General features: G+C 47.7%; 1 protein-coding gene across 1 annotated transcript in view; it reads left to right on the top strand.

Annotated features, from left to right (window-relative positions):
- Window positions 1–12,235: 12,235 nt before the first annotated feature.
- The window catches only part of LOC106816837 (cyclic nucleotide-gated olfactory channel-like), a 12,550-nt gene continuing 11,593 nt past the window's right edge, over window positions 12,236–13,192 (top strand). Inside the window, exon 1 of the mRNA XM_014821472.1 lies at window positions 12,236–12,318. Within this exon, the coding sequence (XP_014676958.1) occupies window positions 12,236–12,318 (83 nt within the window). The remainder of the gene's footprint in view (window positions 12,319–13,192) is intronic.

Below are 13,192 nucleotides of genomic sequence, written 5' to 3'. Positions count from 1 at the left end.
TGGGAACTTCGAGTAAGGCTGCGCTAATGTATTGCCGAGTATCTTAGGTAGGTGCGCAATCATTTTACTTCTTATTTTAGCCGCTTCTTATTTACTTTGTATTATACGGATGTTTTCGTGAGTAATTAAATAGTACTCTGAAACGGCAGTTGTTAACAACATCAGCACATCTGCATCGCTGATTTCGTATCATCATACAATTTGTAATCATCATAGATTATTAAATATTAGATATAACAATCGCTAATATTACACCACGCGCCCCTTATAGCACGTACATAGACTATAGCGCCAGTTTGTCTGTGGCAACAAGATATATGACTCATGTGATTACTGTAAGTTGCAACTTAAGATCGTTTAATGATAAAGCCCGTTCATCAGCGCGAGCACTTACTAAATTGAGATGCCTGTTGACTTCACAGAGTCAGACGACCATTCGGCTGCCGTTCCACCTGAACTGGCCATAGGAAGTGAGTCCAACAATTTCGTCGGACGAACGGAATTCGACAACAGCCAAAAAGGAAACTAACCACTATACGATGCACGAAGTCAAGAGAAAACTGAGTAGGACAAACCGCAAGAGCAGTCAGAAGATGAGAAGAAGAAGAAGAATGAAGAAGAAGAGGAGGCCAGGAGCAGCAGAAAGATAAGAAGAGCAGGACGAGAAGAACGACTGACATTCGTTTGCAGATTTTTCCGCGCATAACTCTGCTAAAATGTCTGGAACGCATGGACAGCTATATGCAGCTGCAAATACGGCAGTATAGGAGCCAGCAAATTCAAATTGTTCGACCTGGCTTATGAAGAAAGGCAGCGACGACGCACAAAACCACGACGCGCTTACACATATCGAGGGCAGCAAAACATTAATTGCTACCAATATTGCTAGTCACGCTGCGCCCGGGACGACCGCACGCATATCCGATCGAGACCGTCGCAAGCACCATTACATACGGAGGCAGCCGGAGTCAGCTACACGCTGGAAGACAGAAATAGCTGATGCCGACAGCGACCATATAGCAGATATCGCCGCGAAAAGCCAACAAATTGATCAAAAGGAGATAGTTCGAAGCGGTGAGTGACAACAATTCTTGTGTCGGCATAATAGATTGCTATTAAACTAGCTTTGAAAGGTACGATCGATTATCTTAGCGAAATATTAAAGCACGTTTGCTCCCACCTATTAGACTGTATACCAGCCACCTATCACCTGCCACCCACCCTCAAGCATCCTTATTTGTTATTACGTTGCCTGCCTGATTTACCTATAGACCGATGGCATGTGTTTAGACCGTGAAGTTATTAAAAACCTTTACATGCACCATCCTGTAAAGGGTCTTTATTCGGGTTAAGCCGAGTTTTCTGAAAATGCGTAGAATGCCCGGACATACCGAGACCCGCATAATTGCAATAATGCCAGCGTGTTCGCGGACGCATATAGTTCCGTGGAAGGGAATAAGAAAGTCGACAGTCCTTTACGTAGTATGTCCCGCACATTGTTAATGCACAGGGCCTTGCGAGTGATTATCTCCTGCTCTGGACTCATCGCATGAGCGTAGTCACGTCCACCCAGTCCGGTCGCCAGAACAAGAAAGTCGGCTAGAGTGTCAAAGATGAGAGCTTCAACGGAGTACGCCGTAGGGCACAGGTAGATTTACGCCCGTTCGCACGAACTCACCTGTAACTATATAAGTATAATATATATATATATATATATATATGTAATATGTTTTGACTGCTTCAAGGCTATGAAAATTAACTGGATCGTGCTGATAGCAATCAAACGTTAAAGATTTTCTCTCGACAGTCTTCAAGAGTGTAACGCGCGGTACCTGCAAGTCTGTCAGATATATTTATAATATATATATATATATATATAGATATATGGTGTGTGGGTGTGTGTGTGTGTGTGTGTGTGTCGTTGTGGTGTGTGGTTGCGTGCGTGCGTTCGGGGCGTTGTGTGTGTGGCGTGTTTCGCTGGTGTGTGTGTGTGTGTGTGTGTGGTGTGTGTGGTGTGTGTGTGTGTGTGTGTGTGTGTGTGTTGTGTGTGTGGTGTCGGCGTGCGTCGCGTGCGCGCGCGTGTGTGTATAAACGGTGTTGTGTAAATTCATTAATATACATGTAAAATAGTAGCTTAAATATTATCAAACATATAAAGAAGCCAAGTTAATTATTATATAATATATAATATATATATACATACATATATACACACACATATATATATATATATATCAATTAATAGATGAAAATCTTAACGTGGAGCCTGTGGCATGGAAGCACTGACGCAGCACCGTGGGGGAGCAAATATATATATGCCATATACCTTCGAAATATCGTCATCCAACCCCCTCTCCCCTGACCGCGACCACGAACGACTCCACACCTAGTTATACATTCGAGCAAAGACGTCAAACGCATAATTCCTCGCCGACCGTCGTGAAACCGCCGCCGCGAACGCCGCCACGAACGTCGATTTTAATCGGAAAACATAAATTCAAACGGCAAACGTGTTGGGAGCGGGACCGTAGCTTGAAGCGTTTCTCCGCTGCGGCGGCGGCCGTTCACGCACGCCCCGTCAGTCGATATATATGGCGTTAATACATCACGGGCTGCGTGTCGACGCGCGGGGTCTTTGTCTCGCGAGCGCCAGGAGAATAACGTATCTCTCTCTCTCTCTCTCTCTCTCTCTCTNCTCTCTCTCTCCTCTCTCTCTCTCTCTCTCTCTCTCTATATATATATATATATATATATACCTACTTTACAGCGGCATAGTACACGATACGGTAAACGAGTAAAATTCTACTAAATATATCCATCATTTACTTCGCATCCCCCTCGATACACCAGTTTCCTTATTCAACATTTATTGGCGGCCATTTTGAAAGAAACTGTAGTACTTCCTTTCAAGAAGGTCAGTTGCTTTGACGTCCACCTGTCATTTAAATTTTTTTTTTTACTTTTTGCTAAATCCCGAAGGTTTTATCACGATTAATCTTTCAGAAACGTTATCATCTGTGAAGCGATTGATTTATTTACTAAGACGTTCTACTACTGCCTGTGCCGGACGGATCACCACACCTATCACTTCATAGCAGATCTATTCCTCTATTCCACTGTATTCGTCTATTCTCTATTGTTTTCGATACCATCAAGAGCGTATTAAGTATGCATACTTAATACTTAATACGCTCTTGATACCACCAATAATCAGTGACTGTTATTAGTATTATAATTAATATAATTAATTATATTAGTTAATATTAATTATAATTAACAATAATTATTGTTGATGACAATAACAGAATAATCAGAGTGATAGTGAGTGAACGATTCAGGCTGTTGTCTCGCATCATGTTTGTTTACGCAGTCTACGCTATGCTCGCTGCAGCAACTCCGCTATAGACTAAGACTATAGACTACAGACTAACTGCGACATAAAACAGTAGCATCTTATATTATACGATGCACGGTAACGTAGGCACATATATATATATATATATATACATGGACTAATTACACGTCCGAAAAATACTACCCAAACACACTCGCGCGCGCATACACACAATGTCATACACACTCACACAGACGCGCGCGCAGAGTCACACAGAGCAGTCGCGCATGTACACTCACACACACACACACACACACACACACACACCAGCACAGCACACACAGCACACACACACACCACACACACACCACAGACACACACTCACGCACACACGAACACACGCACCACACAACGCACGTCCACGCACCACGCACAACGGAACACGCACGCACGCACCACGCACGCCGCACACACACACATATATATATATATATATATAATATATTATATATACTATATATATATTGGTTCTTGCGCTCATAATGCTGCGGCTGTGCATTGCACATGCAAGATACACAACGTTTCATGTCGCGTGTCGCGAGATCGGGAGGAGGGGGGAAGTACGTAGCCATAATCCCACACATGTATGGTGAGCAGGCTATCATCCACGGGTAGCTGCAAATCCAGCCTCCCTTTGTATTCCGCATCAACCGTGGTCCTTGTTCGGGCGCGTAGATCAATGTCTTTTTCTGCGTTTACGGTACGTACGCACGTACGTACGGTACGTATCGATTATGCCGACAGGTATTAGGTTTTCCCATGTGGGCGAGCATAATCTTTTACACATAGCACGGAGGGGCGCTGGCTGAAGTAATTACCTTTATGTTGTGTCAACGGTCTATTTTTCCGTCGGGAGATCAGGTAGTCATTTCTTTCGTGCGCACGGAATTCATGTAATCACCCCGTGGGAAGGTTGAGCGTCCATTTCTACGTCGCCCACAGCAGACTCTGTCTTCTCGTGGGTATTGTGAGGGACCAATTCCTTATGTGTGCACGGTTCTCTGTATCCCTCCGTAGGAAATGGCAGTTACAATAATATAATATTATAATTATATATATATCACCGCTGTTCTGCTAGCATCTTAGACAAATACGACATACGCATATATATTGCTATCCTATGACACTATTTGTCATAGGGAAGATCTCTTGCCTTGACAATATTGTTTATGTGTTGTGCCGCATCATACGGAGTTTAGGAGAGCGCTATTATGAACGCAAGCAGTGAATTTCAGCTGTTTCAAAGCGGAAACGAAAGTTGACTCGCCAAATATTTGTATAGGAAGAAATCTTCCCTATGAAAAATAGTGTTCACAGGAGAGGTATATGCGTATGTCGTATTTGTCATAGATGCAAGCAGTACATGTTGATATAGGCATGGACCCTGTATCACCGCCGTTGGGGGCGGGGGCAATTCCTATGCGGGCAACGTCTCTGTACCCCTCCGTACGGAGATGGGTGTTACTTCAATGTGTGCACGGACTCTGTATCGCCCACGTGGGGTGGGAATTTTTTTTATCGCCTCTGTGTAGGTGAGGGTTAGGGTTAGGAATGGTTCTATGTGTGTATCTCCTCGTGGTGGAGGTGGGGGTAAATTTATCCCCACCCCTCGGGGAGGGTTAGGGATTAGGGTTTGGCAAGTTCCCTTGTGCTATCTCCCTGTGGGTGGGGACGGTGTGAGTAAATTTATCCCCACCCCCTCGGTGAGGGTTAGGGTTAGGGTTGGCAATGTTCCTTATGTGCGTATCTCCCTGTGGGTGGTGGAGGTGTGAGTAAATTTATCCCCACCCCCTCGGTGAGGGTTAGGGTTAGGGGTTGGCAAGTTTCTCCTTATGTGCGTATCTCCCCTTGTGGGTGGTTGGAGGTGTGAGCTAGAATTTATCGCGCACCCCCTCGTGTTGGGTGAGGGTTAGGGCTAGGATTAGCAATGTTCCTTATGTGCGTATCTCTCCGTGGACGTGGGGAGTATATTTACACGCACCCTTTCTTCTGTTCGTGTGTGTGCACATGCCCTTGGAGACTCAAGTTTCAAGAAGAGTATAATAGCGAAGTGCTTCGCTCTTATAGTCTTCTTGGCAACTTGACTCGAGGCTGTGGTGTGTGTGCGTGCCGTGCGTGCGTGCGTTGTGCGTGCGGTGCGTCGTCGGGTCGTGGCGTGCGCTCGGCGCCGTGCGCGCGTGCGTGTATGCCGCAGCGTGCGTCGGGTGTGTGTGCGCGTGCGTGCGTGGCTGCGTGTGTAGTGTGTGTGGTGGTGTGTGCTGTGTCGCCCTGTGTGTGCGTGTGTCGGTGTGTTGTGCTGTGTGTGCGTGCTGTGTGCTGTGTGTGTGTGTGTGTGTGTGTGTGTGTGTGTACTGACAGTGTGGTGTGTGTTGTGTTGTTGCTGTGTGCATGGTGTGTAATGTCGCCGTAATTGATGTGTATACTATGTTGCTTCGGAAACCAAACACACAGCACACCACACACAAACCACACAAAAACACACACTACGCCGCGCGCGGCGCACGCACGCACGCCACACACACACACACACCACACACACACACCACACACACACCACACAAACACACACACCACACACACACACACACACACACACTCATGCACACGCTATCACGCAACGCACGCACGACACACAAACAACACCGCCACCCCCACCCCACACACACACATACACCCTCCCACGGCCACCACACCCCCCCCCCCACACAATGCGCGCGCGAGCGAGGAGAGCAAGCATCTGCTTGTTTGCTCGGAGCTACAGCAGAGAACGTGGAAATTAAGCGACGAAGCCAACATAGTTCATACTATGACAAGAATGTTTAATTAGCTGGTCGTTGCGTGCGCCTGCGACCAAACACAAACACACACACACACACACAGCACACACCACACACACACCACACACACACACACACACACACACGAGAGAGGGGCGTAGAGAGGAGCTGTGATAGAGAGCAGAGTGTGATAGAGAGAGGAGAAGAGAGAGACGCGAGAGGGAGACGAGAGAGAGGGAGGGAGGTGGGGAAATGAGATAGGACAAACCACGGAAAGCATACTTACAGCTGCGGCGCGGCACATGCAGCTTTAACTCTCGTACTCTCTGCGCTTCTTGTCTCCCGACACCAGGTAATGCAGCTACAACAGTCCAAGAATAGTTACGTAACGGCAATGTGATTTACCCAGCATTAGCGACTGCTCGACCATCGGAGCGTGAAGTCGCTGCTGGTCCGCACTGTCGACCTTGTCGCGCCCACTTCTGCGCTGCTCTAACCCGATGAGATTGTCTACACGCATGCTAGGCACCACGTTCGTTGCAACACTCACGGTTGTTGCCAGCGTTTGTGAGATTTTCGCGGCACAGCCCACACGCTCAATTCACTCAGAGCATCACGCTCATTCACTCAGAGCCTTACGCCTCATTCACTCAGAGCTTCGCCCTCATTCACGACATCAGCCTCACGCTCATTCCACACACAGCCTCACGTCTCATTCACACACTGCAGCCCACGTTCGTCACACCAGCCTCACTCATTCCACAGGACCACACATACATTCACATAATCATTACGCACATTCACAACCATTCAACACATCATCTCACAACATTCACACATCATCTCAGTCTTTCAACATCATCACACAATACATTTCGACACATCCTTACAAATATCACGGACACATTCTACACAAGCTTCGGCACTCATTCCACAACAGTCACATAACCAAGAAATACATTATTACGACACATTCACACAGCCTCGCACTCATTCACACAAGCCTCGCACTATTTCACACGGTTCTCTCACTCATTCACACACCTATCACACATACATTCACACATCTCACACAGCTCACACCATTCAACACATGCCTCACACGCATTCACGACATTCATCACACCCATACATCACACAATCTTACACAGATTCCACACGATTACACAGCATTCACACTCACCACACATCATCTCAGTTCCCTTATCTTACACAGCCTCACAACACTCAACAGTACTCACTACAGCCTCACACTCACTCACACAGCCTCACACTCACCTTCAACTAGACACTCTCACACAGCTCACACTACATCAACAGCCTCACACTCACTAACCCTCACTCGACCACAGCTTCACACTCACTCACACAGCCTCACACTTACTCACACAGCCTACACACTCGCCTTCACACAGCCTTCACACTCACTCACACAGCCTCACACTCACTCACACAGCTCACCACTACACTCACACAAGGCTTCACATCACTCACACAGCCTCACCTCTTACTCACACAGCCTCACAACCACTCCAAAGCCTACAGCCTGTCACACAGCACATCACACGCCCTTCACACAGTCATCCAACCTCACACTCACTCACGACATGCATCTCAAGTCTTTCACACATACTCACGCTCACTCACACAGCCTCAACTTAGCTCTACACAGCTTCACACTCAGCTCACATAGCCTCACACTCACTCACAGCAGACTTCACATCACTCACACAGCTCACACTTCACTTCACTAGCTCCACACTACACGTCACACAGCCTCACACTTCATCACACAGCCTCAACACCTCACGTCACACAGCCTCACACTCACTCACACAGCCTCACACGTCACTCACACGCGCGCTCAAACTCACTCACATGATAGCCTCACACTCACTCAACACAGTCAACTACCTACACAGCTCACTCACACCATGCTCCACTACTACATCCTCACATCATGCCGCTCCAGCCTCCACACTCACTCACATAGCCTCACCACTCACTCACACAGACGCTCACACTCCACTGCCACTCTTCACACAGACCATCTCCACATGCTACACCATCACATAGCCTCACACTCAACGTCACATAGGCCTCACACTCACTCACACAGACCCTCCACTACTCACATAGCCTCCACTCACTCACACAGCTCACACTCACTCAGCATAGCCTCACACTTCACTACATAGCCCTCTGCACTCTATCGCAGTGCCTTGCAACCTACTGGGCGACACTGCGCTCAGATGGGGCGCGTGCGAGTCAGTTCTCGCATGTTGTTGTGTGCTGCGTTCACGGTACACAATCGACACGTTCCATATCTCAAGACGCGTCACATGGCTAGCACGCAGTAGGGTGTAGCAGCGTAGAGTGGTTTAGCGATGGCGAGCATATGTAACGTACACGTATGTGATCCCAGTATTCTGACTCGACGTTATCTCGGGTCTTCCTTTCACCGCACCATCATCTGCGGTGAACCTTCGTGCGCGCGATGGCGCGATTTACGCATTTTGTTTTTGTTGTTGTTAGTAATCGATTTTTTTGTTGTAAGGCCTATCGATCTTTTAAAATTTACATTGATATCATCGTACTCCATAACTTTCTACTTCGTTTGACCGCACGCGCTAAATGTGAGAAACCGGGTATCTCGATTAGACTAACACCGCAGAAATGCGTGAATAATGAATAATCTCACCTGACAGGATGGCCTGGGGGAAATGACGCTGGCGGTTCCTGATTACTATCATTCATAATTAATTTAGGGATGTGACACGCAATCAGCTTTTTGCCCTTCTGCGGCTTTGAGAGCAATTGATTGGACATGTATGGTTCAGCAACCTGGGGCACGGTCGCGAACACAGCGAATAAATACAATGAGCCGAGACGTTACCTGCATTGCGCGTGCAACGCGTATGCGTGTGTGTATTGTTTTGTGTGTGGTGTGTGTGTGTGTGTTGTGTGTGTGGTGTGTGTGTGTGTGTATGTGTGTGTGTGTGTAGTTTGTTGTCCGGTAGTGTCGTGTGTGTGCCCATGTGTGTGTGTGTTATGTGTGTGTGTGTGTGAGTGTGTGTGGGCTGTGATGTGTGCATCTGGTATGTGGTGTGTGTGTGTGTGTGTTGTGTGTGTAGGCCTGTGTGTGTGTGTTGTCGTTGGCGGCCATCGTGTGAGTTGTGTGTGTAGTGGTGTGTGTGTGTGATATTGTGTGTGTGTGGTGTGTGTGTGTGTGTGTGTGTGTTGTGTGTGTGTGTGATGTTGTGTGTGTGTGTGTGTGTGGTGTGTGGTGTGCGCGGCGCGTCCGTGTGTGTGTGTGTGTGTGTGGTGTGTTTGTGTGTGTGTATCTGTTGTTTGTATGTTGTGAGTGCATGAGTCCTCTCTCTTGTACGCTCGCCCTCTTCTTTCCTCGATGCTTCCCTCTCTTTCTCCCCTCTCTCTCTCTTATCTAGTTCACTACTCTCTTTCCAATCTCTTACTTCTCTCTATCTCTCTCACCTCGTAACATTTCTACGAGCTTCCTTTTTCTTGCTCCTCGAATCATATGCCGCAGAGAATCGATCACTATTGCGCCATCACATAGCTTCCTCTCCGTGCAGTAATTATCTACAGATATATGCCACAGGTATATGCTACAGGTATGCTACAGGTATGTTACAGGTATGTTCACTTTAGCTTCTCCGCCTCGGCGGACAATGTCTGCCCTCTAGCTCCTCAAAACCCATTGTCACGTCGGTCGATATGCCGATTACGATTTATAATTGAACTGCGCTTCGGGGGGATGCTGCTGCTGCTGCTGCTGTTGCTGTTAAGGGTGTTGCTGTTGTTGTTGTTGATGATGATGATGATGATGATGATGATAATGATAATGATAATGATGGTGTTGCTGTTGTTGTTGTTGTTGTTGTTGTTGTTGTTGTTGGTTGGTGATCATAATGATGATGATGATGCTACTGATGCTGCTGACGGCGACGATGATAATGATGATGATGATGATAATGATGGTAATGCGGCTGATCCGACTGATACTGCTTCTGTTGCTAATAATGATGATGATGATGATGATGATGATGATGATGATCCTGCTAATAATACTGCTTGCTGCTGCTGATGATGACTACGCGAACTAATGAGACGACGTACGATGAATGCTAGCCGCTGGCGGCTCTCCGGCGATACGTCACCGCGCAGACGACAGGCAAATGAGTGTAACTCGACTCAGACCCTCGAAGCAGCCTCGGGCAAGCAGGGGTTCGTTACTATACATCACCCAGCGCTATATATAGCATCCGGCCATTACGTACATCTAATCCGGACCATTCGTTAAGGGTTGAAACATAACCCGCTGCGATGGAGGGAAGAAGCCGCAAGATACAGTCACGAGCCTTATTGCACGCCTGCATGACGTAGTTAGTCCGTGCGTAGATGATGACGTAGTTACGCCGTGCGTAGATAATGACCAGGGGCGGATCCAGGGCATCCCCCACATCCCCCAAAAAGGGCAGTGGGCGCCGTTAGGCGCGGAAGCACATGGCGGGGTGTCTGGAGGGCCTCCCCCAGGAAATTTCAAAATATCAAGGGTCCCTGGGCACAAAAATGAGCACAATTTGAGCACACATTTAGTCAAGCAGCAATAGCTAAAAACCATATGGAATTTTATTTCTGCTTATTTTGCCTGCGCTTTGCATACCAGCAATTAATGCAGAATGATTCAAGCACTTCCTTTCTTTTTCAGATATCAAAGCTAGTTTTGTTACCATGTAAAATTTTGATTTCCTTCAAGTCCTGTCAATTAATCAGAAGAAAAAGAAAACAAATAATGAATATAGCCAAATTCCATCAAATTGTTTTCTGTATTTTTTAGCGGAAAATTTCGAAGGGCACTTTGAAATCTAGACCGTATTTCCCAATACGGCAAATACGGTTTGAATCCGTCCCTGATGACGTAGTTACTCAGTGCGTAGATGATGACATAGTTGCTTCGTGCGTAGATGATGACGTAGTTACTTCGTGCGTAGATGATTACGTAGTTACTCCGTGCGTAGATGATGACGTAGTTATTTCGGGCGTAGATGATGACGTAGTTATTTTGTGCGTAGATGAGTTACTTCGTGCGTAGATGCTGACGTAGCTACTCCGTGCGTAGATGATGACGTAGTTACGCCGTGCGTAGTTGATGACGTAGCTACTCCGTGCGTAGATGATGACGTAGTTACTCCGTGCGTAGATGATGACGTAGTTACGCCGTGCGTAGTTGATGACGTAGCTACTCCGTGCGTAGATGATGACGTAGTTACGCCGTGCGTAGATGATGACGTAGTTACGCCGTGCGTAGATGATGACGTGGTTACTCTACAACTACTCTGCAATACTATACAACGTACATATGTCAGCGGAATAAATATGAACGAATATTGTTTAAATGAATGGAATACTGATCACATCCTACCTACTTATTTACCTGAAAGCCTGATATAAAGGAACAGGATCTTGAATTCATATTTGCTGCAAGTACATGTAGTTTTCAGCAGACCATGCGGGCAATAACCAGTGGTCCGTGTGTGCGCGCTCGTGTGTGCGCGCGCGTGTGTGCGTGTGTGCGTGTGCGCGCGCGCCGGCAAAGCGCTGCCAAAATTATCTACGCGTGCTGTCCGTTACAAAACGCGCGCACAGAACCTGTCAATCATCGGTGGGCGTGGTCCCGGAAGTGCCTGAGACCCGTGAGTGCATGAGAGCACCTAAATACCCGATCTCGTCTCTTTAACTCAACACCGGCCATCGAACGACGCAAACTTCTCTAATAAACCCTGCGTGAATTTTTTCCTTTGTTTCAGACCGACGCACGGCTCTGGGTAGTATTTGAGGGACACTCTCTCACCGCTGCCGTGTATCTACGTATCCGTCCGTCCGTCTGTCTGTCTGTGTGACAGATGACAACAGCACTACGACCCACCACCGCGCTGTCCTGTCACCGGCGCCATCTATCGGACGATGATTCACCTATGATGTCCTCGGTGGCGTAGCCCCGGCCGACACACCGAACCGCGAACGCGCATGCGCGGAAGACATGTTGACTGCGAACGAGTCGACGGAAGAGGGTCCGTCCATCTATCATCTTGCAGCTAGCGTTAGTCGGCTGGGCATCATCAGGTATGCGTATATAGAAACAAACACTGGTAGACTGACTAATAATGTCAGCCTATGCTTGTATACATAGCCTATATTAGTGCTAAACCATTGCTAGTACATACTATATAGCTTATATTAGTATATAGCCCATGCTAGTATATAGCATGTGTCATTATTAGCCTGACTCCTCTTTCCCAGCTCCCCTCTATCTTTGCATCTCATTCCTCTACCATCCATTCTATTCCTGCCCCCTTTCTTCCACATCACTACCCCAACACCTCCGCTCCTCTGCTTGCTCTATCCCGCTTCCATCTTTCATCCTATGCCTATTCCTCCTTCTTTCATCGCCTAGTCTCCTCTCTTTACACCTGCCTCATCCACAACCTCCCCTCCTCAACATGCCCCCTCTCTCTTTCTTTTGCTCCCCACCTTTCCTTCTTCCTATCGCTTCCACCTCATTCCCTCATCTCCCCCCCACCTTTCCTGCCCCCATCGCATCCCCTCATCTCCCCTCCCCCTGCCTCCTTTCTATCCCTGCCATCACACACCCCATCCCCACCCTCCTCCTCCTGCTGCACATTAACACCTGTAAACTAACAACCCGTGTCGGTTCCGTAACGACCCAGAGGCCCTCCCTCCATACAGCACTTTCAAATTCAATAACACACACCTAGGGCTCCCCTCCCCCCGACCTCCGTACGTTACCACGACACACACAGTACAGGCGGACACCTCCGCTGCGACTATCGACCTCCGTGTGCACGCCCAAGAAGAAGAAGGAGAAGAAGAAGAAACGTTGCTTAGTTTTTCGCAGCCGAACGATTACTGATCGCACAGCTGCTGCTGTTTCGGTTCTAGCGCGGCTAGCGGACGGGCGGGGGAGGGAGAGAGGGGG

Source organism: Priapulus caudatus, unplaced genomic scaffold (assembly GCF_000485595.1).
Source record: "Priapulus caudatus unplaced genomic scaffold, Priapulus_caudatus-5.0.1 Scaffold1502, whole genome shotgun sequence".
Lineage (NCBI taxonomy): Eukaryota > Metazoa > Priapulida > Priapulimorpha > Priapulimorphida > Priapulidae > Priapulus > Priapulus caudatus.
Note: the sequence above shows the minus strand (reverse complement) of the source record. Positions and strands in the feature narration are given on the sequence as shown.